The sequence below is a fragment of the Pogoniulus pusillus genome, chromosome 17 (genome assembly GCF_015220805.1).
Source record: "Pogoniulus pusillus isolate bPogPus1 chromosome 17, bPogPus1.pri, whole genome shotgun sequence".
NCBI classification, from domain to species: domain Eukaryota; kingdom Metazoa; phylum Chordata; class Aves; order Piciformes; family Lybiidae; genus Pogoniulus; species Pogoniulus pusillus.
The window spans coordinates 8,089,854-8,117,665 of NC_087280.1; the positions used below are offsets into that span (position 1 = coordinate 8,089,854).

At 38.6% G+C, this 27,812-nt stretch overlaps 1 protein-coding gene across 6 annotated transcripts in view; it reads left to right on the forward strand.

Annotated features, from left to right (window-relative positions):
• Window positions 1–27,722, forward strand: part of THSD4 (thrombospondin type 1 domain containing 4) — a 243,986-nt gene extending 216,264 nt beyond the window's left edge. For 4 of the 6 annotated variants that reach the window (XM_064157494.1, XM_064157493.1, XM_064157495.1 and 1 more), the window contains 10 exons: window positions 402–577; window positions 4,320–4,416; window positions 5,345–5,587; window positions 6,314–6,443; window positions 7,999–8,203; window positions 8,592–8,765; window positions 18,632–18,805; window positions 21,346–21,525; window positions 24,493–24,637; window positions 25,493–27,722. In XM_064157494.1, the coding sequence (XP_064013564.1) occupies window positions 402–577; window positions 4,320–4,416; window positions 5,345–5,587; window positions 6,314–6,443; window positions 7,999–8,203; window positions 8,592–8,765; window positions 18,632–18,805; window positions 21,346–21,525; window positions 24,493–24,637; window positions 25,493–25,635 (1,667 nt within the window). In that variant the 3' untranslated portion in view covers window positions 25,636–27,722. Of the gene's footprint in view, window positions 1–401; window positions 578–4,319; window positions 4,417–5,344; window positions 5,588–6,313; window positions 6,444–7,998; window positions 8,204–8,591; window positions 8,766–13,637; window positions 13,716–18,631; window positions 18,806–19,549; window positions 19,646–21,345; window positions 21,526–24,492; window positions 24,638–25,492 lie in introns of those variants that run through there. The other 2 variants (XR_010305346.1, XM_064157496.1) reach the window with 2 other exon arrangements.
• The last annotated feature ends 90 nt before the right edge of the window (window positions 27,723–27,812 follow it).

Genomic DNA, 27,812 nt, shown 5'->3' on the forward strand with positions numbered 1-27,812 from the left:
GCCTCTGTGTTTCGTTCTGTCTAAATTACAAAAGGGGCAATTCAGTGGGAAGTGGAGGAGAACTGCTCCTCTTTGTTTGCATCCCTTTGTGTTCAGTGTATGTTGCTGGCTGGCTGAGGGGCACGTGAGAAACGGTTGAAAATGCTTTCCAAGCTATTTGATTTTTCTTGCTTTTCTTGTAGCATAAACATGTGTGTTTGTACAAAGTTTACCAAGCTTGCTACTTTTGTGCATAACTGCTAAGATAACTCTATTCTTTTCAGCAGTAACACAGCTTTGTCTCCTGGCATCGGAGAATACCTCATAGTGTAAAGTACCTTTAGGGATCTCATAGGACACCGGTATGTGGAGGCGATTTCCTCTGATCTAAGTCCTTGTGTTTCTGTCCCTGTCCTCTACAGCACTGCGGAGTCGATCAGGACGGTCCATCATCAATGGGAACTGGGCAATTGATCGACCTGGGAGATACGAAGGTGGCGGGACAATGTTCACTTACAAACGCCCCAATGAAATCTCCAGCACTGCAGGAGAGTCATTTTTAGCTGATGGGCCCACAAATGAAGTCCTTGATGTCTATGTAGGTTTCTTGGGTTTATATTAATCTTCCTGATGAAAAAAAAAAGGTGTTTTAACATACAACAATAACATTGCATTAAGTACCAATCCTGCCTTACTGTTTTGTTCCTTTAACGTTGTGACAGTGTTTTTATGCTTTGTTATTGCTTGCTGTTTCTCCCATCTTGCTCTAGATCACATGAAACCTAAATAACACTGAAGCCTTTTTCTCTCAGACTTTATTGATCCAGTAAAGCAACTTTTACTTTTTCAGTAAAACAGAGATAAAACATGCAAATATCTGGGGGATTTTGCTAACTATATTTTCTCTGGGTGCTTCTCTACTCAAGCAAATTTGATGTAGTTTAATTTTACAGACATAGCTTCTCACAAAGTTAAATCATCTCAGTTTTCTTCAAAAGAAACATACGTAAAATAAAACCCCAAAATGTGGGATTTGAAGCAGGGTTGTTTTAATACAAAGCTGCACTAGAAGAGCCTAGATAGTAATAGCCATTTGGGAAAGGAAGAGAGAAGACAAATTGTGGTTAAGAAGGGGCAGTCGTACTGAAAAAGCTCTTTACCTCAGATGGGACAGAACTTTACAGCATCACATAGAAATAAGAAATACAACTGGGATTGATTACAGCTTACTCAAAGATAAATGGTGCGTTTCTGAGATTATACACATTCACATGGTAAAATCCATTCATTGGAGAAACTGGATTAATTGGTGCAATGGCTGTTTTCATCTAGCTACAGCTATTTGCCCTTAAATGCAATATGGGATGGAAAAGTGAGTGTCCTGGGTCGTTTCATAGAAAAATGAGTAGTAGCTACCCTGATTACTCAGCTGGGAAAGGTTAGATGTTGGCAAAGTCATTCCCCATCTGCTATATTTTGTCTTACTGAAGCAGTATAGTAACTGCACAAACATTGCTTCTTTTTGGATAATTTCTGGTTGGTTGCAGTGTAAGTCTTGCAAAAGCTTGAAAGGATAAATGCTTGGGACTCCTGGACTCCTAGATTCTGCAGTGCAGACTCTACATTTCTTAAGTATCGATGTCATTGTGTAGTTACAGGGTGCTCCTAGCTGAGATTTGGTTGTCGTATTGATTTGGTTGTTTAATTGTTGCCTCATACAGAGAGAAAAGGATCAGGAAATGGATTAAACACATGTTTTCAAAGAAATAGCATAACCCCCTGTTATCTTAAATTTATCATATGTATTAGCTTAGGCTTAGTCTCTTCTTTTTTGGCTTTTGCAATGAGTGTGAGAAAGCTGTCATGACAGCCATGGCTTTATCAGTTTTGCTCTGTGCCTAATACTATGGATTGCCACATCTAATTTGGACTCTCACCTGAGATGTTTCTTACAGATTTGAGGCATACCTACAGTTCATTATAATGTGACAGTTTAGTGCCTTTGTCAGCATAATGCGAGGTGATAGAAATAGGTAGTGCTAGATTAAAGAAAATCAGTCATTGTCAGTATGACACAGCCTCTCTTATGGGTTTGAGGTTTGTAGCTGTGCAGATACAGCTATCTTTTTTTTCCAGATTTTATCTTGCACTTCCTCAATCCTGTAAATCTCTTTTCATCCATACTCACAATATTTATGCTCCCTATCGAAAACTGAAGAGATTTGCAGATGGGAACTCAAAACAGTTTGCTGGTCCTTTTGCCTGAGATCATACTATCTTTTCTTTCACTCTAAAATTGTAGAGGAAAGGCAAAATAGGTTATAATTAGCAAGATATAAAGAGATGCCAGTTTTGTCCAAGTAGAAAGTGTATGTTGCCACTAACTCAAAGCATAAAATACTGTATAATTTCCGATATTTTGCTGCAGGAAAGCTGTGACACTATACTCACAGCGATTTTGTCAGTTAAGCTCTTTATAACCTGTGCCTCTCAGGTTTGACAAAGGTTACTGAACACTGGGAACTATTGCAAAGCTATTCCTAGAAGCATCTTAAGAGCAGAGTGCTGGTTCTGGAAGGTGACATGTGTTCTTCCACTGAAGTAAGCTTCACAGCTCTCTCGGGACCAAACACAAACAGGGTGTATTCTTTGGATAACAAAGTGATGTGGGAAGGACCAACCATAACAAAAAATGTTACCATTATTAGGTGGTTCAGAAAAGTGAGGGATCTCTAAGGGACAGAGTTTAGAGGAACAAGGTATTATACTTGGCAACAAAAAAGCAATTTTGACACAAGGGAAAAGAAAGGTCTGAATTGCTAGTTGGTGTTAATTTTTGTGATGAATTCAGTGAAGCTGTGAAGCATAAGTGTGCTCTGCTGGGTCCTAGAGCTATCAGCATACTATGAGTTTGTTCTTCTCAGCCCATGGTCTGTCAGAGCCAAAGAGTGAGTGCAGGCTCCGGTGTTTGGTTTGGGTTTGTGGTAGTCATTTTTTCAAAAGGGCATGCTTTAAGTTAAAATTTAATCTGAGGCTTCCACTGGACCTGTCCTCACAAACAATTCAGGACTTCTAAAGCAGCAGTGTCAGTAGAAGCACACAGAAGTAAACAAAGCTCAATTACTGAAATTACCAGCTAGTGGCATCCCTGCATTTCTGGTGTGAGCATGCTCAGGCTTTCAGCAGCAGCAGTGTAATGCAAGCCAGTTGGGTATGGAGTGTGCTGGTAACAGTTGTAAAAATCTTTCAGAAAGTCACATCTTTGTCAGATCTTGCTATGGATAATCACTTCAGCACACAAGAGGTGACACTGACTTTAAGAGGTGTACTCATGTCAGCTCACGTGGGCTTGCGCTACAGTGTTCTGAAGCAACTTGGCTTAATTTTTCACATTCAAAGAAGAAAAGCTTCTGCTATTGGCCTGTGCTTCATAAAGAACACTCTGATGGAGCTGTGGCTAGCTGTAAATCAGTGGGAGTTTGTCTACATCTTCGTTTAGTTGAAAATGAGTGTGGAAGGAAGCAGGAGGGTTGCACAGGCACTCCAGCTGCTCTAACAATTATGTGGGCCTTTCTGACTCTTTCACGTGAGCTTTAAGCAGTGCTTATGGTGAGAGTGGCATAATGTTAGTCATTTTAACTAGTTGATTGTGGAGTCTCCATTGAGTGGTGCAGGAGCAGCTTCATAGTGGTGAAGGGAACGGTTCAAATTGTGAGAAGGTGCATGCAGAGTAGCATGTATGTGCTGTCTGCATGTGCTCTGTTCTAATGGTTGGACTTGATGCTCTTGAAGATCTTTTCCTATCTGAATCATTCTATGATTCTAGTACAACTGGTAAACGTACAAATAGCCAGTTGGCTAGATTTTTAGGTTGGGATCTGTGGTGTTTATTTTTCTTTGCTTTGTTTCTTCCTTGCTTATGTTTCCTCAGACATCTGTCAAGCTCCTTCTGTCTGAGAATGTTTCAGTGACCTTAGGACTCTCTCTTTTGCAGTGGAGGCCTGGTGTGAGCCTGTGCCGGTGAGAGGCGAAGCCATGGCTGGTGCAGCCCACTGGCACACCTTGGCCTTCATCAACCATGTCAGGTTTACATATTTTAAAATGGAGTTAGAGAAATGGTTTCTCTGCTGTCTTAGGCTCAGTTTGCAGACATAGTAACCTGTATTTTTTTTCCCAGAAGCAAGTATTTACTTTTTTGCATTTTTGGAGACAGTTACAACCATTGTTTCTGACTTGACCAGTGATAAACAAGGTTACGTAGCTGACCAATTGAAGTACATATTCGAGCATTAGTAATGTAATAGTTGAAGAAATAAATATGTGGCTGTTTTTCTTTTTAGATGATACATCAGCAGCCTAACCCAGGTATACATTATGAGTATATTATTCCAGGAGACAATGTCATCAGCCCTCAGTTGCTTGCTCACAGGAGGCCAGGTAAAATGCTACTATTTCCTTTTATTAAACACATTTTGTTACCCAATAAGCTAATGGAGAAATTCTTACCATTAAATTCAAGCATAAATGCTGCCATTGATGTGAGAGGCCCAGATTATTGGAAGAGAAGTCTGCATAGATTTGGTAATTTAAGAGAATGTGTTATTGCAGGAATTATTTATATTGTAGCAGGGAATCTGGTTACAAATTTCTGCTTTCGGTAACAATTGTATTGTTAAAATATGAGCCATGGCTTTGCAAGAGCTGCAGTGTTGTAACCATGTCTAAGAAATTAAATAGAACACATTTTTTTTCTTTAGAGTTTGAGATCGCTTAAAATAAAGTTCTTCACAGTTTCTGTTTTCTCTCTTGACTGGAGAGGATCAAACAGAAAACTGTTTCCTTTGCAAGCTATAATCTGGACGATTCTTCTGACTGAATTGTGGATATGTGCTGTTAGCAATATGTGTTAGGTATGTGCTGATATGAAGTTCTCAAGGGCAGCAGAAAATTTGCAAGTGAGTTTGGTCCTACTTTCAATGTCTGTGACTTGCCTTGATAGATTTCTGGGTGTGTTTGCAGCCTGTTTGTTATGAGGAGCAGCTGTGCTGTGACACATGGAGGCACAGAATACAGATCATGGTGCAAAATAAAAAAGCCTTGGGAAATTTTGATGCTGGATACATTAACTCCACGGTGTGTTTGGAGATATTTTAGTTTTTAATGTATTTGCAGGCTGAGACTTGGTTATTTTAGTTTAAAACAACACAATCTTTGCAGGAGATTATTTGGAGGTCTCTACATGGCAGGTAAAAGCTGCTTTCTGGTTAGTGATGCTCTAGTTGTGATTATTAGTGGATAAAACATACACTAGTTTTTGCAAGTGAGGCTTATTTTAATAACTTTTTTTGTTCCTGTCCATCATCAGGGGAGCCATTGAATGGCCAGTTAGGAATGCCAGAAAGTACAAATCAAGAGGATGAGGATTTGCACAGGGAGACAGACACTCTCACTGGACACTTAGCTGGAACTTTTCCAGTTATTCAGCCAGGAAGATTTCCTTCTCATCAGCCAGAAAACCTGGTGCCTGCTGTACAACCACCAAGACAAAACCGAGAACACAACTGGAAACAGATTGGAAAAACTGAGTGCACTACTACATGTGGGAAAGGTAAATGCTTCATATGCCATACACAGAAAACAGGTGCCACACAGGAGGGTTCCAACGTGGGAGAGAAACATGGTTGGAAGAAAGAGTGCGACTCTTCATCAGCATAAAGCCTTGCTGGACCTGGTGTTTTCTGTTATCTTACAAGCAAGACATGTCAGTATTAAGTTAATAGGAAAAACAACATTATAAATACTGAATTCTGCTTTTTGCCCTGATCCCTTCTCTTAGAATCCTGAACTCTACCATTTCATGGTCACTGCAGACAAAGCTGCCCCTGATTTTCAAGTCCCTGACTTTTTCCTCCTCATTTTTATGTATCTGCTCTAGCTAAACACCTTCCCTGGTTGGCCCCTTTATCTCCTTTATCAGGAAGCTTCTTAAAGTACGCCAACTTTTCACTTACCAAATGCAAACAAGCGCATTAGCATCTTGCTTCTTTCAAGCCTGTGTTGTGACTGTTTGGTTACATTTTTTAACGTTGCCTGAATACTTAATGTTTATACTCCCTGGACTATAAAGATCTCATGCAGGCCAAAGAATGTGTTTTCTCAGCATTGCCTGCAATACCTTGCTACGCTTAGATCTCATGTTTAGAAATTTTGGATTAAATCTTAGTGTGTATTTCCTGTTAAGCTATGCTTTTCCTTTCTGCATCAGTGTTGTATGTTCCTATTATGACTACAGAGTCTTTTGCAATGCATTACCTGTTTTTCTTCTTTATTTCAGGGTCTCAGTACCCAGTTTTCCACTGTGTCAACAGAATCACACATGAGGAGGTACCTGATGGTTACTGTGACAGCAGTACCAAACCCATCCCAGAAGAGGAGGCGTGCAACCTCTTCCCATGTCCAGCTTTGTAAGATCCTATTTAAGTCAAACGCAATAAAGCCATTGTCACTGAGGTTTCACATGTCAAAGAGGTTCTTCTAAGGAGAAAACTGCTTTGAACTTCTAAGTGCTATGCACTTATTTCTTTTCTTTAGTTGGTGGCTTTTTTCCCCTTCACAGAGAGCAGTAATAGCACTTAGAGAAGACAAAAAGGTGTTTGGAACAAGTGCATGCAGCAGCTTCTCAAAATGTGTGTTCAGGCATGCTCAGGCTGTGTGTTTCTTTTAAGGGACAGGCTTTGGCATGTACTGGTATAAAGAAAAGGCTGATAGGTGGTATTACTTCACATTGAATTGGTGTGCTGGAGCACTTACCTGTTTGTTCCATGGTGTCATATTTAAAATTGCAGCTGATAGTGCTCACAACAGCCCCCACATACACATCACTTCTCCTTCCTGGAATCCAGTAGTTCTTCAAGTGGAAGACTGGGTTCCGAAGTGATTGTTCTTGTTTTCAGCACACTAATACAAGCAGGTTAGCTGTGATTTCCATCTGATTGCCACCAAGAGACTCTGACTTTAAATTGGCTGAGCAACTTTTTAAAATGGAAAACAAACAAACAGAGCAAGTCTATTTATTTTGTGTCAGCAGCTATATTTTCCATATTTCTTGTGGTTATGTTCTTCAGTACTTTTCTGAGCAAATGGCCACTCTTTATCCCACAAAGTTTCTAATGTTATAAGTGCTGTTACAGTGTAAAAGATGCACGACAAGCAATTTTCTAGTGCATATTAGATACTCAGGAACTTCTGAAGCCATTTGCTTGGAGCTGTCTTCTCTCAGCAATTCTTTTTCTTTCTAACAGCTCTTATTAATTCACCTTAATTACTTTACACAGGATAAAATCAAGAATATAAACAAAGACACACGTAAATATGTGTTTAAAAAAATACAGATATTTCACATGGTCTCCGCAAGCATTCTGAAATGTGTGAACAGTTGAGATACTTCCCTTATTTGTGTGGCCCTTTGTGCTTGAAGTGAAAACTGAAAGGGGAAAATTACTTGTTTATATGGAAGTGATTAAATACAGTGGAGTCTTTAAGAAGATTTTTTTCATCTTTAAAATTAAATCCAAATCATTGCCTAGCATTTGCGATCTTAGTTTTACTGATGAATAAATGCCGGGGCTCATGATATTTGTGCTCTTGTCCTTTTTTAGAGCCTTTGCTGCAGGAAAATATTATGCAACATTACCTTAAATTTTGGAGAATTGTCACTAAAGTAATAAAAAACAAAAAAAAGGCAACCACAAAACCTACTAGTAGCTTTAGGAATGTTTGTCAGATGTTTTGAAACATGTGCAATCTGTGTGCTTACTTATTATTATCAGCCAGTACAGGTAGATTGCTTACAAGTACATAGCGTTGTCTTCATAAAAGGTAGCTGTTATTCATGGGGAGGCTCAAGTGTTACTTCATAGAAGTCTGTATCAGCATCAGTCATGTAATTTGAGTTCTCTTAAGATTATTATTAGAGAATTCTCTACTGAAGTCATATGTCCTCTATTTTTTTCCCTTTAGCTGGGATATAGGGGAGTGGTCTGAGTGCAGTAAAACATGTGGGCTTGGTATGCAGCATCGACAGATCTTATGCCGGCAAATATATGCCAATCGTACCTTGACAGTTCAGCAGTACCGCTGTCAGCACCTGGAGAAACCAGAGACAACCAGCACTTGCCAGCTGAAGATCTGTAGTGAATGGCAGATTAGGACAGAGTGGACTTCAGTAAGTATGACTGATTAATGTGGGGCATAAACTTACAACATAATTAGAATTTTCTTCCAAGTATCACTAACCAAACAAAATTTGGTTGTGTTTAAAACAGGGAGGTAGAATGTGAAAAGCCTTGAAAATATGAGTCTTAGTTCAAAACATCCAGAAAGCTGAAAAAGAGTGATGGGATAGTACAAAACACGCAGATATGTGTGTATACAGATGTGCACAAGCTTTCTGGGCAATGTTTTTTTTTTTTAATAATACCATATGGAGTACAGTTGGGAGAGTCCCAATAGGTTTGCTGGTGAGGGCAAATTTATTTCACTTTCTGATAGCATAACCTGACAAACCACTGCAGTTCTTGCATGCAGTCCTGTTGCAGCCTCTCTTTTTTCAGTGTTCAGTGCCCTGTGGAGTGGGGCAGAGGACTCGGGATGTGAAGTGTGTCAGCAATCTTGGAGACGTTGTTGATGATGAGGAATGTAACATGAAGCTACGGCCAAATGATATTGAGAACTGTGACATGGGTCCCTGTGCTAAGAGCTGGTTCCTTACAGAGTGGAGTGACAGGGTAAGGCTTCCTTCTTATTATTTTTGTGCTGCCAAATCTTCTAAACAAGGGCATCTTGAGTTTGTGTTAAATAAAAAAATGCATATAAAGGGCAAATATGTGGGTATGCAGCCAAACATCTGGATTTAGAATTGGCTCTGTGTCTGAACTTCCCAAAATATTGAGTGTGCTGAGATTTATTGTTCTGCCTTGCTTAGCTCTGAGCCTCAATATTCAGACTCTAAAAGTTTCCCTACTGTTTTTTAAGGGGTGGAGGTTAAGGCCTGATGTCTGAGTTCAAGTTCTAATCATAAAACAATTATCCTATGGCTGTGAAAAGAAGGGAAATACTTCATAAACCCAAGCAAGGTTGATTCAGGCTTTTGTACTTTATGAACATGAATGTATTTTTTTTATTCCAATGAGTCAGATTCTCCACATGAAAGCAATAAAAGGTGGTTTACTTTGTGTCATGGCTGAGCTTCGGTAGCAATATTTGTATGCTTTCATTTCAAAGCTTACAAATGTGGGCTAAGAAAAAACTAGTGTTTTAGTCCCTCTTGTGGATACTGACTTATCAATTTCATTATCATAGAATCATAGAATGGTTTAAGTTAGAAGGAACCTCAAAGATCATCCAGTTCCCTCCCCCTGCCATAGGCAGGGACACCTATTGCTAGAATAAGTCATTCAAGACCTCATCCAACCTAGTTTTGAACACCTTCAGGGAGGGAGCATCCATAACCTCCCTGGGCAACCTGTTCCTGTGTTTCACCATCCTCATTGCAAATAACTTCTTCCTAACATCTAGTTTAAATCTCTTCTCTTCCAGTTTAAACTCCTCATCCTGTCATTACAAGACCTTGTAAATAGTTCATCCAAAGCCCTCCTGTAGGCCCCCTTCAGATACTGAAAGGTCACTACAAGGTCTCCTGAAAGCCTTCTCTTCTCCAGGCTGAAGAGCCCCAACTCTCATAACCTGTTCTCATAAGAGAGGTGCTCCAGGCCTCTGATCATCTTTGTGGCCCTCCTCTTGACTTGCTCCAACAGCCCGATGTCCTTCTTGTGTTGGGGGCTCCAGAACTGTACACAGTGCTCCAAGGTGGGGTCTGATGAGAGCACAGTAAAGAGAGAGAATCCCCTCCCTTGCCCTTCTGGTAACACTTCTCTTGGTGCAGCCCAGGACACAGTTGGCTGTCTGGGCTGTGCATGCACATTGCTGGCTCATGTTGAGTTTTTCATCAACCCGGACCCCCAGGTCCTTTTCCTCGGGGCTGCTCTCCAGCCATTAGCCACTCAGCCTGGATTTGTGCTTGGGATTGTGCCAACCCAGGTGCAGGACCTTACTCTTGGCCTTGTTGAATGTCATGGGGTTGGCCTGGGCCCACCTCTCCAGCCTGTCCAGGTCCCTCGGGATGGATGCCTTCCTTCTAACAAGTCGACTGTGCCACACAGCTTGGTGTCATCTGCAAACTTACTGAAGGTGCACTCAATTCCTCTGTCCATATCGCTGACAAAGATGTTAAGCAGCACTGGTCCCAGCACTGACCCCTGAGGGATGCCACTTGTCACTGGTCTCCAGGTGGACAGTGTCCCTGTCACTTTCTTCCCTGATCATATCATATATATTTGCAGTACAAGTGTTGCTCTAGTATTAGCTTACCCAGACACTGAGAACCATAGACAGCATCACTTAGAGCAATCATCATGCAAGTAACACTCACAAGATTTTCCACATTTTAAAGGAGGAAGATTGTCACAAGTAGGACATGTACCTGATGTATCACACAATTTTTAAAAGGCTGATCAGTTTCACCTGCAAAATGTTCAGCCTCCAGACTCTCATTATATAAAGAAAAAAAAAACAATGTGTGCTAAGAAATCTTTGTTATTATCATCTGAACTTTCTTTCCCAGTTGTTATTCACCCAGTGTATGCTTTTGCATAGCATGAACAGAAAGTTACCACATAAAGTCTAGGCTTTAGTGCAAATGGCAAAGTTTTTGCTGTAGGGGAAGTTACAATGCTTCTATTTTTAGCTTGTAGAGCTGTTCTTTGTACAGTGCCATTAAAGAGAAAAATGCCTTCTACCTTCAAAGACATCTTTCTTGAAAACATGGGCCCAGCTGCTACCAGCTAGTGGAGTTCCACCACATAGAGCACATATGTTCCAGAGAATGGTCAAGCATCAATGTTTTCTTCATTATTCTATATGGCTTTTTTTGTCCTCTGCAGAATTAAAAGTAGGTTTTGTAGCTGAAGGTTGTAGCTCTAGAATAATACTATATCTATTTATATGTATTAAATGAGACCTACAATTGAAGCAGCTGATGTGGAAAATGTTGGAGTTTTTTCTTACCACAAATATTTTAGAGTCAGAGAGTAAAGAATGGATTTTGTTACTTTCTCAGCTTATATAAGTGTACAAATAATTTTATTCCAAACGCTTGCTACCATAGTTGGCATTACTCACCATCAATTCTGCCAGCATTAGGCTTGTAGTTTGATTCACAAAGAGAATGGAAGGATCAGCTTATTCTAGGGAAAAAAATAGATTTGGGCCAGAATATGCAGAATCTTCTAAGGTTTGCACATACCTTATAAGTCAGATGTTCAGAGACATGTAGTGGCACTCATTCAAGTGGTAGTCAGTGGAATATAGAAGTTGTTAGCACCTTTACAAAGTCAAGCCGTTGGCCACTGGTGTTCTTATTGTGCCTTCCAAGGGATGCTTCTGAGGATCAGAAGTCTGTCTTTGTGGAGGAGTGTGTTTCTATTGAAAGACAAGAGGGGAGTTCTGTCATGGAATGGAAATGGGCGTTCCCAGGTGCATGGGCTTTGCGTGGGTAATTTCCCCTAGCAATTCTATAAGAAGTACTTTAAGCCAAGCCACACTTCAGCAATAAGCATACATCAGCGATGGGCAGCCACAAATGGTTCAGATAAGCAGCCAAAAGTTCAAGTGCTTAAAGAAAGCTTGTTCAAACCTCTTGAGTCCGCAAAACTGTGGTGGAAATCTCACAAGAACAGACTCTCTTTGTGAGATTTATTACATGCCTACTTCAAGACCCAGCTGGAAATACCACAGAACAGTCTTTCCCATTGTATTTTGACATTTCAGCTGTGGTTAGAAATAAGAGGTTAAAGAACTTATCAAAACTTTTGAGATGGCTGGAACTTTGAAATGACTGAGTTCAAACTTGGTTACAGCCATAAGAGAATGCCTGGCTGTACTTTTCTGAACCCATTTTGCAAACACTTCATGGCTGCTGTTACATGTGTGGCAGCTAGAGATTTCCAGAGGCCTGTCAGAGATCAGATAAGTGTGCACTTTCACTTTCAGCAAGGGATGTGTTTGGATTTATGTGATGCATGGAACATTACAATATAGCCTTGGTTAATTAGTGAAGCATCAAAAAAAAGCACAGTGACTTTTAAAAATTGCAGTTGCCTTTGCTGCCAGCAGATGTTTAATTTGAAGATTTGACAGCTGTGACATGACTCTGTGCAGAATTTGATGAGGGTATTATTTAAGTGAGGGAGAGAAAGAGATGAATAGTTTCAAGAAAGGGATAGGATCTGATTTAGGATTGGTGGAAGGAGTTTCCTGGATTTCTTACATTACCGAAATCTTACAGATTTTTAATTGATGCAAAATCTTGCTATTGGCTTTCATTTTCATTAAGAGTTTCTGTGGTTCTGAATTGGCAGAGTACTTCATTAGATTTCCCTAAATGTAACTTCTGCAATACAGCATGTGTGCATCTGCAGAGCATATGCAGAGTTGTGTGTAGGAGCTGTCTCCTTCCCAGGGTGGGCTTGTATACAACTTTAGTCCATAAACACTTGGCTACCTTCTCACCATGTTCTCCCATCTTGTTTTTCCACAACATACACTTACGTATTTTATGGCCCACCTGTTTGCCCCATGGCATTGTTCTTCTTGGATTCAGTTTCTGCACAGTCTGATTCTTTATACATATTCTTAGTCCTCAGTAATTAAAAAAAAAACCTCCATGTTCCTAAAACAATACAGTTCTTGATTCAAGTTACTTTGAGAAAGTATTGTGAGTCCACTGTCTGAATGTTACATGCACACTTTTACCTGCAAAGATTGTGAGTTGTATGGCTACCATGTGCATACTGCTGGAACATGTGAGGGAAGGAAGGAAAGCAATTCATCCTTTAGAAACAAACTCTTATTTTCTGAAAAGTATGTTCTCTAGTGTTTGTCTTTGAAGCAGCTGTAAACACCATATTTTGATGTTCTCCAGGTACAGCTTTGAGAGAAAGAAAATTTTGTTAATTTCACTATGAAAGATTATAGGTTTAAAGTCTGTAGCAGCAAAGTAAGGCTCATCTTACTTTGTACGTGCCTATCCTTATTGTGCTGTATTGAGTATAGATAAGAGAATGAAGTTTCATTTCATTGTCTTTTATGCAATCTTTTTGTTTTTAAAAAAAATTATTATCAAGGGTCTGGACAAATTTTTGTGGTATTTTTATGCATGTTTGTAGAAAGATGGCTTCCTGTCTCATAATTCTCTTACGATGTCATACTTGATTAAAACTGTGGAGTTCCACCAAATTGCATCCATTAATCAGTATAGTAAGGCTGGTGAACCTTACCAAACTTAGCAAGAAAAATGGATTGATGGGAGCTGATGAGGTTCTTGCAAATGTTTCACATGACTGGTTCTTTGACAGCTCTAATTGCTGTAAAGTTTACTTCTCCTATGGGTCAGAAGAGGGAAACTGCATTCTTCTGATTTACAGCAATGGAAGTCTCAGCAGTGTTTCCTTCCAGCTATCTGCAGCATTCCCTTCTCACATTTCTGTTTATTTCTCATTGCCATCTCCTTTGCTCATTTGTTTCTCTTTTTATGTTTATAGCACACTTAGAAAAGAAGCCAAAATACAAACAATTCTTAGATGTTAATGAGATTTTGAGGCCAAAATAAAAACTTGGGAAGAAAGGAAAAAAAGCTGAACATCGGGGAACAAAATCAAAACAGATCAAACACATGATCTGGATTTCACTCTTCACTAAAAGGAGTAACAGCAATGCTAATGTGCTATATTGCATTAGAGAACTGTAGTATGTTTTGTAAAAGTCACACTTTGTTTCTCACAACTACAAATACAAGTGAAACCACCAATGCGTGTTGCAGCTTGCACTCTGCTTCCACTTTTAAATGTGGATAGTTCACCTAAAATGTACTGGATCCTGGTGTGGGGGTGTGGGAGTAGGGGAGGGAAGGGGAAGAAAAAAAAGATTAAAGAATAGAAAGGGGGGGGAAAAAAGGGAAGAGATCACCATGGGGCTCATGCAGGCTTTTAATTTTTTATTATCACTGTTTATTTGTTTTCACTATAAACTGAAACCAAGATTGTAATGGCAGGTATTGTGGTGTGAGGTAGGATTTTCCAAAATTAGTATTGTTTATTAATTTTGATATTCAGGAGTCTCACTAACAGTCACAATTTTAATAATAGGTTCTTTGCAACGGTCATGAAAACATTACACAGATGGGAACAGAGTCTAGAACACTTAAGAAATAACTGACAATAATATAACAAACATTAAACTATCAGAACTGGAATTTCTTGCGGTCAATTATACCACTTGCCCACTAGAGGGACTTGAGAAGCTCCTTTCTGCTTGATGCAGAAAGGACTTGGATTCAATTAGAGTTTTAGAGCTTTGCTAAAGAGGCTTTTGAGTAGTTACTCACAAAAGTTATCACCGGATTCCTGGGGCTAACTACAATTTCCAGACAGTACCCAAACAGTTGCAGGGAGTTCTGTCAATAGCTGTTGAGGCTTCCCAGGCTCTAACAAGGTGCTGGGAGAGAGGCAGACGATCTCTGACCTGATCCTGGGTCCTCTTTGACAGTCTCTATCCCTTCCAGGGCTTCCAGTCTTGGCAGAACACTTGCAGGTGTGCAGTCTTGGCACAAATGTCTTGCAGTTGTGCAGCCAGGCATAGTGTCATGCTGGTTAAGCAAGCCTGCCATGGGAAGGCATTTAATACCAATCTTCTGGTAAACTGAGACAAGGCAATTTCCAGGTATACAAATGCAAAGCATCAAGGCTTGTTATTATGTAGCAAGCAGAACGTTGCAGAGCATAGCAGGATGCAGTGACAGTGAGGCAGAAGCTTTGTAAGGCAGGGCACAGTGAGGCAGAGCACTGGCAGAAGCATGGTATGTTTACCTGCTCATCTCTTTCTATCAATGTAGCCTAATGAGTCATTTGCCACAGAATTGCAGTTAGCCAGACTTAATCATATTAGATCAAGTCAGGGCTTGCTTTTACCCTTTTAAGGCAGAACACAAACAAGTGTATAAACACATGAAGGTACCCTGTTTACAAATTAGAAGGGGACATGGAGGAGACTCAAAGGTGTCAGGCCTTTTGTCTTCCTTTCCCACAGTTGCTTCCTGCAACAGCAGAAGGATGGGGAACAGAAAAACATGGCTGGGCAAGCCCGGACATGTTTAAGCCTATTTTGCCTATCTTGGCCTTCCACAACAAAGATAAAATACACTTTCTATGGATTTCATGTGACAGTCATACGGAAATACAGGTTTCATGTTCTTCACATGTAAGTGTGTAACTCACTTCAGGATTTGCAGTGAAACTTAGAGCCAGGGAAGTTTGGAAGGAAACATCAATAGACTTGCATAGATTTGTTTTCTTCTCTAGAGCAGGCTTCTCTGCAACAACGCAGCTGCTATAAATTAAAACTAGTATATACAAATCTGCATAGCAGGAAGCAGCCTTGCCAGTGAAGGCCTGTGGTATCCCAGTTAGGTCAGCACAGCAGGCTCAGAGGTGGCAGACAGGAACAAACCAGTCTAGGTCATCAGGTAAGATAATGGTAATGAGGAAAGTCCAAGGCCTTGGAAATCAATCCACAGCTCAGGTCCAGTGACAGTAAGTGCACTCTAAAGGGAAATAATTCTAATCTAGATATATCAGAAAGTGTTTTGACAATACATAAGGGTATTTCTGACAGTCTTTTTCTTTTTCCTTTTTTTTAAACAAATCAAGTCTGCTCTCAATGGTTTTATGTCCTTTAAAAATATCATTCCAGTCTTGGAACTACAGCAGAAGAGATACTCAAATACAACTCTTAGTTTACTATTGAGAAAACAAAGGTTACATAATCCTTCTGAAAGAGATTTTCTCAGAATAGGTCAAATAAGGCTAAGGAGTTTCATAAATGTTTTTCAAACACAGTAGTGTAACAGCAGGAGGATGATTCATAAAAAACTTTATTGTGGACAATAATTAAGATGATGAAGGAGAAACTGTGGTAGAGAGAAATGCTGCACAAATGAGACATTTTACTGGAGCTCAATTGGTTGTTATTTCAAAATTTAATTGAGGCCAGCAATGATGCTGAGACATGGATTCTGGTAGATTTCCTGCTGCCAGTTTCTCGTGTTGAGGATAATGAGTAGGGCTGGCACATTAGTCAAAGGGAACTGGCACTCTTAAAGGGGTTTCTTTGCTCTGCCATGCCCTTTGGCTGTAACACAAATTCAGGCTTCCACTTGGCAGTTTCCCAAGTTTGCTGGAGCTAGCCTTACTTTCCTGTACTGCTGTTACACTTGTGCTCTGACAACTATCAGAACACCGGATTAGGAATAGTTTTTATTTTTAGTTTTTAATGGGAATGGAAAGCTTCTGAAACTGAATTCATGTGGGAAGGACCTCAGGAAAAGGAGAAATGGCAGACTCCTTAAAACTTGGGAGAGTGTTCCACAGACTAAGGTTTCTGAGGAATTTCTGCCAGTTAAAACCAGACAGTGAAACAAAATATCTTTAATAATAGGACCAGAACAGAGCAGTTGCAGCTTGTGATGTTCGTGTCATACAATATTAGTTGTGGTAGTTACTATGTATTAATGCAACAAATCAGTAACACAAATTGAAAGTAGTGGGTGTGTCAGTTGTGAAAACATAAGGGAGAGGATTCATTATCAAAACTGCCTGCCTTGGGCTTTGGAAATTATTGTGGCTTTCACATGGAAGATTTTTACTGAAAGGAAGGGGGGGAAATGAAAAATGCAGAAATATCCAGGTTTAAGTTTGCTTTGTAAATCCTTTGAGGGTAGTTAATCTGTAGTAAAATCTTGCAGCAGAGGGTGGGACAACCCTATACCTTCCCATCTGGTATTTCCTTCGTTATTTGATATGTAAGTCTAGTTCATGCATAATCATTTAAAACATAAGACTATATGGAGATTTTCTGGATGACTTTACAGCCTAAACTAGTTCCCAGCTCTTGTTTGCAAAGCAAAAATTGTCAAACAAAAATCACATAGAAATAAGGCAAGTATTCACAGAGAATCTGTATAAGTTCTCTGTGCACAATGCAATTGAAGTTTTACATATTTGTGTGAAGAGGTAACATACAATTGTTCACCACCAGGAGAAAAAGGTTCATTATAATACTTAGAGGCATCATTTAGGAGAAGCTTAATTATTCAGTCTCACAGATGAAGAAACCATTCAAAACTATGAACAGTATTTCCCTCTTCCTATGGAGTACATAAGCATCTCTTTCAATTCTGAATTTCTACTTCAAATTTGTATTTTTTTTGTAAGAAACAAAACAAACTCCAAACCAACAACAAAATAACTCTGCATCATTTTTTCAGATTTCTAGGAATTCCATTTCAGAATAGCTTTGCCCTTCTATGCGAACACTTTGTGAAAGAAACCAACATGTTTGATAGGCCTGGGCTGTACTGTGGAATAAATGTAACATGACAGCGTGTTTCACACAACCATTCTTCAGTGCAAGCTAGTGAGGAGTAGTTTAAAACCAGTAGTATATGCAGTCACTGGTTTCTCTGTTAAGAAGACTGTGTTGGTTAATCCTGTTATTAATAGTGATGCTATCATTGCATCTGCTGTTCTGTAGCTGAATTAGTGGACGTCATCACTTACATTATCACCAGTGGGAGCTAAATCAAGCTAGTGTTCAACTCTGTGTCTCATTACCAGTTCTTTGAACCAGTCTTACGTGTATTCAGAAAAATGTTTAAGAGAGTTCCAATATAGAGATACAGTTATTCACAGGAATTTACTGTTTGTTATGGAAATAATACACAGTTTTCCTAATTACATTGTTAAGAATAAAAACTGAAGTGTCCGTCACATCCATCTATGGATCCATTCTTATGTGGCATAAGAACCTGCATATCACCATTTATTAAGAGCTCTCAGAATTTATCAGTGTAAGGTAGAGAAGTCATGCCACTAGAGAGCAATCTTGAATTTACAGAAACTTCTGTGGCCATTGCCTCTGCTAAACCTAATTAACAACTGACAATTGCTACAGGTCATTCACTGAGGATTTACCTGAATACTTTGAAACCACTTGTCAAAATATTTTAAATTCTTCTAACTTATTATGCTCCCATACTGATTATAAGGAAAAGCTCTGCAGTCATTTTACTACCAGTGCCACAATGTTCAGAGTCTTCCTGGCCTTGTCCTTTTAACCAGTGTAAGAGTTCACCAGGCTGACAGGTTGGATGTTTGGAGGAGAAACCCATAAAAGAATTCAGATTTACAGACAGGAAGAATGAAGGGAAAGTAAGAAAGCTAATTAAGATCTATTGAAGAGTAGATTTATTTTTTTCCCCTAATCCTTCACTTCATTTACTGTATGACTGTAAAGGACAGGTACTACTTGCAGACTATTCAAAATTACAAAACTGTAAGAGAATCTGCTACAGGTGAGTTACAAGTAAAAATAATCAACTTTGCCTCAAGTAAACTCTTTACTTTTCGTGATTGTTGTTTTTCCTCATTTCATGTGCAGGCTAGAGGATTAATTGTTCTGAACATGTTCTCTTGCTCCCCAGTGTTCTGCAGAATGTGGTGACGGAATCCGCACACGATCAGTAGTTTGTATGACAAACCACATTAGCAGTTTGCCTCTAGAAGGCTGTGGCAATAACAGACCCTCCGAAACAACAACCTGTAATAATGGACCCTGTGCTGGTAAAGTGGAGTGGTTTGCTGGGGGCTGGACCCAGGTAAACTCTATGTCTAACATATATATTTGGTTTCCATTGGTATTTTATTTTCTAAAATGTCTTTTTGTGCAGTGAAGATGTGTGTCATAATATTTTTCATCTCAGTGGAATACTTGGAATTTTTTTTCTTTATTTTGCTGTGTTGACATTCAGTAGTTTTCAGCACCAGCTGTTCTTTTACTGTGATGAAAACAAGCTTTTGTTCTTCTCTTCCTTTGTACCTTCATTTTTTTCTCATCTACTGGGTCGGTGTATTTATAAAGTGAAAGATAATAGAAAGCTGCTTAGCGTATTCAGATGAATCCCAAAGCAATAGGTTTGCACCTTTTAAAGTAGAACCTTCGTAATCATGCATATCTGCAGGGATATATATGTTTATAGGGAATTTCCAAAAGATAAATATGACAAAAAAAACCCCAAAGCTAGCTTCAGTATTGTTGTGCTGAAATTCTTGATAATAAGTGGGAAATAAAAAAAAAAAGGTCAGTGGCCTATATCCTGATGATCTCCTCTCAAAGAAAATTCTTCCCTTGACCCACATTTCAATAGTACTTCTCATTCTAAACAAACCTTTTCTGCCATCAGGAAAAAAGGCATTTCAGAATCTGTCAGCTGGTGCCTAGACATCTATGTCTATTTGTGTGGGCTCACTTATAGCCTTGAGAAGTGTTTGCACTGCTAGTACCAGCATCAAGTTGTTAGGGAAAAGTCTCTTGGCTGTGCTGTTAATTCACTGCATTTCAGATTCCAAGATCCTTCCAGGTGATAAGGAGTTGAAAATTAAACTGGTACAGCTGAGATGGAGATTACAGGGCTACTACTATGCTAATGCATTCAAGTGTAAGTGATAATTATTTGTATTGTATAAGAGAAATAACAAATTTGGATTTAAAACATACTTAGCTGCAGTTCTAATAATAGATTAAGGTCTGGGCCTTGTTACTTACACCATTCCATGCAGGTGAATAGGAACTTTCTATCCATTCTTGCTACCACAAAGACTAGTGTTCAGTAAAGTCATCCTAACTCTCCTCGTTATTTTGTGAATAAGGAAGTTTCCATCCTTCACAATTTCAGATTCTTCTAAGCTAATTAACCTTTCTTCCTTTGCATGACATTGAATTGTTTGATGCATACCAAGGGTACAAAGTCTTTGCTGTGTGTTATATGACAGATACATCCAACAGCATCTATTCTATCTGCCAACTTTGAATTTCTACATACCAAAATGAAAGCAGACACTGAGTAGACCAGAGCAGGAGGGACCATAAATTCCATATTATGCTCCACTAGAGCATAGAGAGCTAAGGATAAATGTTAAGATGTTGTCTTTTGGAGGAACCATTAAAGGAGAGCAGTGACAAAGAAGTTCAGCGTTAAAGAAAGTGCAGTTACATTATTTCCTGTGAATTTATTTGGATGAATTTATCTCAGATTTCTTCATCCAGCTTAAGGTCTTTGTGGGTATCTGGTAAAGGAATCATAAATTCCACTCAAAGTACAAATACACACCACCGCCTACTCCCACCCTACACCTCTTCCCCCCTCCTCTTTTAATAACATTTGATTCGTTTAGACTAGAAAAAGCCTTTGAAAGTCATAGTCCTTTACACAATGCAGAAACCAATATATTGCTGGAGTCGTCTTCCAAACAGCTTTTTACAACTGCCAGGAACAGTATTGTGTGTGTATTTAACCTTTAAATGGGCACTAAGAGTCCATGGGAGTCAAATCTGCTTTTCAGAACTGGAACCAATGCTGCATCACTTAGATACTTGCAGGCATGAAAAGAACACCCTGGCAGATCAAGGCATTTTCTAAAAACCACAGAGAATGTGAGGATTTGTAAAGCTGCAAAACTATGCTCTAACCTTATAACCCTCAAAAGTTGAGTGTACAGCATACAGTCCATAAACATACGCTGTTTATGGAGAAAGTAAGTTATGCTTCTCTTTTTATTAGAAAAATAAATAGCAGTTTCTTTGTGGAGCTACAGGTAAAGCTACACTTTCAGATCTCTCCAAAATCACACTCACAATCATATGTCTTCTTATTAATAAAAATAATTAGAAATATGTTTTGAGTCTGTGGTACTGTGTGGAATAAAAACTGGCTACTATGCTTGTGCTGTGTACAAGTAGTACTAATAATAGTCTACTATTCTAGCTATGGGATATAAAAACCCTACTACAGAAACTTAAGGAATACTTTTCCCTTTTCCAATCTCTTCATGTGCTAGTGATGGAAGGAAAGATGTAGTTCATTTTCAGTTCATTTTGCTGAGGAAAGAACATACAAAGTTAAGGAAATAGATATTGGATGTTAATGTCTAGGTATGTGTCCAAGATTAGGGAATAAGCAGAGCTTTGCAATTTTTCCTGTTTGAATATTAATGTAAAATGCCAGTATTTGTGGGTACATGTGTGTTGTGTTACTTCAGAAACATGGAGAAACATGTTGTTTTGGAAAAAAGCTGAAGGGTGTAGGTAGAAGAACAAAATGCACCACATTTTTGCTGTTATTGTTGTTCTCTGATACAGTGCTCTACTGAATGCGGTAGTGGAACTCAACAGAGAGAAGTCATTTGTGTTAGGAAAACTGAAGGTAATTTTGATGTTTTGAATCCTCATGAGTGTTCATATTTGGAAAAACCTCCTGGCCAACAATCCTGCTACCTCAAACCCTGTGGATCTAAGTGGTTTCATACAGAATGGAGCACAGTAAGTCTCTGATGCTTTTCTATATTTAGGTTTCTTTGATGCATCTTTTTCCATGAACATTGAAAAGAAACACCATTTGGACAAAACCACTGATCACAAAAAGGACTTAATCTTGCATGGGAGTGGTGATAAAAAGAAAGCATGTAAGCATATCCTTCAGTACCTGGGGGAGCTTAGGAAAGCTAGGAAGTATCTTGATGAAAAAGAGACACTGCATAGTTGCCTTTTCATCATTGATGTCTTCAGTCAAGAATCTTCCTGTTTTATAAAGTTAGCTTGCCCCTTAATGAGACTATGTGGTACACCAAGAAGTTCTTCCCAGGCCTCTAGTTGTGTTAAAATTAAGGGGCATTTAATAAAGGATCAGGATTGTATTATTTTTTTAAAGTATTTCTTCTCTTCACTGTAATACTTAGAATTTTACTGAGATAAAACTTAACACAGAGCATCATTTATCTTCAGTTTCCCTTGAAGTGGACCAACTACATTCACCAAAATTCTTTGGTTTCATCTATCCTTCCATCATATCAATTGTTGTCTTAGAATGAAAAACAGTGTCAAAACTATTTAGATGACGTCATACCTAATGCAGTAATTTATACCCTTCATTGAGCCTTAAGCTAAGAATGACAACTCTGAAATGCAGAAGCACCTCAGATGCCTTCTGTTTGATTGTCTTTGGTTAGAAACCTTTGGAAATACCTCATCTAGATTACCTCAGAGAAAGAAATTATTTTGGTTTTCCTGTTTACTAAGTGCTGCCTTATTTAACCAACCTACTGACAGCAAGGAGAAAAAGAAGGCAGCATGATTTTAAGAAAATCAATCAGCTGAAGGGAGTCCTAACTTTCCTTTCGTAATTGCAAGTATGGATTTTTATTTGGAAACAACATCCAGATGAGGCTTACAATAAAATGTTGTAGATAGAAGTACATTATGTGATGTGGCTGGAATTTTTTTTTTATTCTTTACTGAGCAGTTCATTTAGATGAAATAACTTCTCCTTAACAAACTGGCTTTCAAAAGTGAACCTGCATGTGTGTAGCCACAAAAGATGCAGCCATCTGCATCCATAGCATGCAACAGATAGATTACTTCTCAAAGTGAAAAGATAAGCTCTCTTTGGCAGACACAGAACAACTGAGGCACTAAGAATATGACAGATATTTAGAGATCCCTAGATACTCTTTAAGTGCCTGCTTCCTGAGAAGGGGTGTCTAAAACTCGTTAACTGTCTAAACTTTGAGACTGTATTCACTGTGTGCTAGTTTCAAGCTAGCTAGAATGTTTTGGTAAGAAGAATTAGCTTACAGGCTGTGAAAGAGAAACAATGGTGATGTCTACTTCACTCATAGCTTTGCTGAGAGATATAAGAGCAAGAATCCGAACATAGATAAGGGAGTTGCTCTTTGTCTGGGCTCTGGGATGCATGTCTCTAACCTCACCTTCCATCTCTCTGATTAAGCCACTTGCTTCCTAACCCTCCTGGCCAACCCTCCATTCTTCCTTGGGCACAAGGCAATGTCTGGGATAAGGTAGAGAGAGGGGTGGGAGGTGGAAGGGCGGTTGGTAGCTCCTCCTGGGGACTCAGGTTTCTGGGAGGGCTGTTGTGTTTCTGTATTACGTTTTACCTTGTGTATTTCTGTATATAACTGGATATACTGTAAATATCTGCTTGTATATTGTGCTAAGCTGTAAATATAAAAGCTTTCAGTTTCCAGAGCCAGCTGAGTCTAGTCTGGGTGATTTCTAAAGTGTGTGTGTGGGGGGTAACACCCAAACCATCACACTGTAGGAACAAAAGGTATGGTAGCTAAGCTTTTACAAGTTCATATTCAAGTGTTTTTCCATTCTCTGATATCGTTACTGTTATCTGCAGTGTATGTGGCATTTCTTACCATTGGAGCAGAATAGAAAGTATTGTGGCATTAGCTGTGAGCAGAATAGCTGGTTCAAAATCCCTGTACTAGTCTTTGAAACTGTCCAGTTCTATCTTTTCTAAAGTTGGGAAAGGTTGTATTTAAAGAAGAAAGTGCAGTTTAAGAATATATTGCTGAGAATATTTTAGTTAGTTTGCTACAATATCTGATTTTATTATAGTGGTAAGATGTTTTTGCGATGTTAGAAACGGAAACAATTATGCCCAAAAAAATCTGAACTAGTTTTGGGCTGTTAAGGTTTTAATTGTAACAGATTACAAGCTTTAATTAAGTTTGTGAAGATTAATTCAGACTCAACAGCGAGCCAAATCTCAGAGACCTCACTTAGGCAAAATTCTTGAAGTCACCAGGTGATTTTCTTTGGTATGGGCAGAAATGTGTAATAATTTGCTTTGAAAATACCACTACAAGCAAGTACAAAAGTCTCTGGCTTCATGACAGATTTTGAAGGAACACAAAAATATTTTCTTTAGAAATTAAGAGAACCATAATGCTTAGTAAAATTGTCATGCTGCAAGAAACAAAAATTAATTGAGCACTATAAAAGAAGGCAATTAGAATTATTCCTGATCGTCTATAAATGGAGACAGAAGGACAGTGGAGGACAGTGCAGTCAAGTTGTAAAGTTCAGTGCAGGAGGTTGTGAAAATAAGAAATGTGAACACTGTGGAAAGAATTTGGGAGATCTGTAAAAATTAGCAGAAAATAATATGGCTAATTAGATAAGCAAGAAGCTAATTAATAAATCCAGAAAGAAAGATATTGTAGTGCCCTTTTAGCTGTGCACTGTCTACTGTGTTTACTTGTCTGGTTGCTGCCTCTGTGGTCAAAAATGGTTTTGAACCTTTAACAACAGTGCACCTGTATCTTAATGACTTTCTAGTTAGAGAACAAAAACTACCAGAAGTGGTGAAGCTGGTAAAAAGATACAGCAGTACCTGAGTTTGCCTTCCAGGTTCCCATTTTTTTTCTCTGTGTGTGTGTACTTCTCATATGGTCTTCATGAACTTCAGTTTTTGTGTTTCAGTGTTCCAAATCCTGTGAAGGAGGATTTCGGGTTCGAGAGGTACGATGTCTATCAGATGACATGACAGCCAGTACTCAGTGTGATCTACAGCTTAAACCTGAAGAAAAAGAACCATGTAACACACAAGATTGTATCCCTGAAATAGGTAAGGAAGAGGAAGCCTCTGTTTTAACTATGGAAGGCCATCTAGTGGAGAAAATAATTATCTTTTTGCAGAGGTTTTAGAGTTTTTAAAGTTCAGAGTGTTGTTTTTACACAAAATACAGCTCTTTTCTATGGTGTAAAAATAGGTTTTCATTTATGAATAAAAACGTTTTCCTTGTAACATATAAGAATCTGGCTTGCTTTTAAAATTGCTGAGTGTAAGAAACCTGCTCCTGTGAAAATGGTAGATAGAGGGTGCTTCTATACAGCCTTCTTGCATTCATAGAGGTTTCTCTTGGCACAGTCATTAAAACCTGTTAAAAAAACAAAGGCATGCTGTACTGTATTTGGTAGCAGATTCTATACCAACACCAGCTTTTGATATATTTTTGAAAGCTATCTATTTAAAACAATTTGCACTATTTGTAAGGAGAGAGATAGTTTGGTATTTTCTAATATTTAGATTCATCAGTATTTGAAAATGACATTTGCAGGTTCTGGTGTTACCTGCACACTGCCAGAAGGGATCAGTATTTGTGAATGTGGAAATAGACAGGTACCTAAGTGCAGACTATTAGAGACTTTTCTATCATCTATATTCAATATAAATTTTGTGTTTACAAATTGCAGCAACGAAGGCTCCCCCGGAAATGTCCACAACAGTATAAATGGGCATAGGTGCATTTCTTCCACAGTTTTATGTATCATTAAATGTAGAAAATCTTGAGTAATCTAATTTATTTGCATAGATAGCCTACTTTAACCTGACAATGAACATTCAAATGCAAGTCCAAAGGTGGCAGAAAGAAAGGAGATTTGGTATTTAATTTTTTTCTCTCTTCCGTTTTCTCCACAGATGAGAACTGCAAAGATAAATACTACAATTGCAATGTGGTGGTTCAGGCCCGGCTCTGTGTCTACACCTATTACAAAACAGCCTGTTGTGCATCCTGTACACGTGTGGCAAACAGACAGTCAGGGTTTCTAGGACGTAGATAACAAATACTCTTCTATGCATAGCAGCAATGTTGGTCTTTGGATGGAGCTTGAACAGTGTTACTGTTTCGACTGCAGCAGATTTTAGTTTCTCAAAGGTGGTTTCATTTATTTCTGAGTACATCAAGACTATGGTTAAATATCACACCCTTTCAGTTTCAGTCATTGTGCAGTTATCTTTTTTTTTTTATGTTTTAAAACCATGATCTTTTAAAGCATTGAATTTTAATGATACTGTTCTTTGCACTTGCTAATCAGGTAATTATTTGAAGAACATATAAGCCCTAGTATTGGGAAATGGATGAAAACTAAAGCAGTCCTAGGCAATTGCTGGGGGTATTTGATCAATATGGATGCAGCTGCTGCATTATTTTCTGAGTACTTACTCTTACTTGGTATTTTGGAAATCAAAACACCTAAATCAGTGAAACATGCACACGAGAAAAATGCCTTGAGAAGAATCAGATCCTTGAATACCCATTCATCATCAGTTTCTTAGCACTCCAACATATATTTTTAATTACTTCAGTCCATTCGTAACAAATTAGCGTCAAGCTTAAGCTCACTCAGTTGTACTTTTAACTAACTTCCTGTCCTCGGGCAGCAAATATATATACACTTGACTGCCAAAAGTGCCTTTATATTTAATTCATAAACTCTTGAAGGTATGCTCTTCTAATTTTGTGTGGATTTTAAAATACATTACCTACCAGAGTGCCACTAGTGTCTAGCCCTTCAATTCTTCTAACAACTGCAGCTGTCAGTGAGACAGATGTAATGGAAAGGTGAAAAGACTTTGCTGGTATAAAGAAATTGGCAAGGTCTCTTTCCTGTAGGGCAGTTATTTCAGTGATCTGGTATCTTGCCTAATGTCTTGTCTCTGCCCTATTGCCTAGCAAGTGCTGTACCAAAGTATTTTGTCCAGACCTAATCAGGACATGTCACCAGTTTCTGAAAACCACCAAAGGGCACAGGACTCTGTGCTTTGTAGTTGCTTGGTATGAGTGTAGCAGCTAAACATCTCTAAAAATGAGATTTTAGCTGTCTACATCCTTCAGGTTTTGATCAGTTGTTACAACAGACTTGTCTTTTTTAGACAATGTTTCATCCCACCGATCTATTCATATCACTGTTTTGTTACTACTCAAGAATGGTTCCAGACTTAGAGATGAATTTAGATGGTAATTTTTCATTTCTGCAATTACTGTACTCAGCTTTGGGATTTGCTAAAAGCAAATAGAATTAATAGAATGCGCTATGTAGTGCAGATGAAAGTTTTTTCATTGTCTGTACATTCGCTAGCCTTTATCTGCGAGGTCTTGCAAATGTGTAAATAAAGCTGAGGGGAAAAGTAAATGCTTATTCAGCTGTTTATTACAGCATATTGCTTGTAAATCAGTGATCCCCAAATATGCATCTATTTCTAAGGTGCCTGTTGTGTGAGTTGAAGATCAGTTTTAATAATCTGTGTTAAATCACTCCCAGTGATGTGATGTAACAGTGGTTAAAGTGTCCCGTTACAAATGAAGAGCCACATGTGAGCCTCATTATGTGTTATTTTCTTCTTACTGCTTTAGTGGAGAGGAATTGAGATTAGGACACTGGGAGGCAGAGGCCGCTGCATGTCATACTGGTCACATCAGTTTGTGTGATGGAAGTGACAGGAACACCTTTAAGTCTAAAAGCTGCCTTGAATTGAGACAAATGTTGTAATTTTTAGTTCTGTCACTCATGAAAAATACATTTTCAACATGACGAGCTACTACAATTTGGCTAAGTGAAATGAAAAGTTTCCCCTAAAATTCAAAGTTACTCTCTGTGACTATAAACAAATAACTCCATTGGCTGTTTCTCTACACCTTGATTTGGGCTTTTTCAATTAATTGAAACAAAGCTGTTAGAAATGCTAGTTAGAAAACATTTTGTTTGATTTCATGAATCTTTCACAGTACTATTCTCTTGCATTTTGAAGATGTATCCATCAAGATAACTTACAGATTTGTGATTATATTATCCAAAGAATGATGTGGAGAAAGTGCAGCATAAACAGCTCTGGAAACCAGTTGTTGTAAATAGACAGTTTCATCTGACATACAGTGTATAATTTTTTGCTGTTGTCTCTTTTAGTCCAAGGAAATGTATCATGTCAGCTTGAGAGAAATATGTGTTCCATAAAAAGG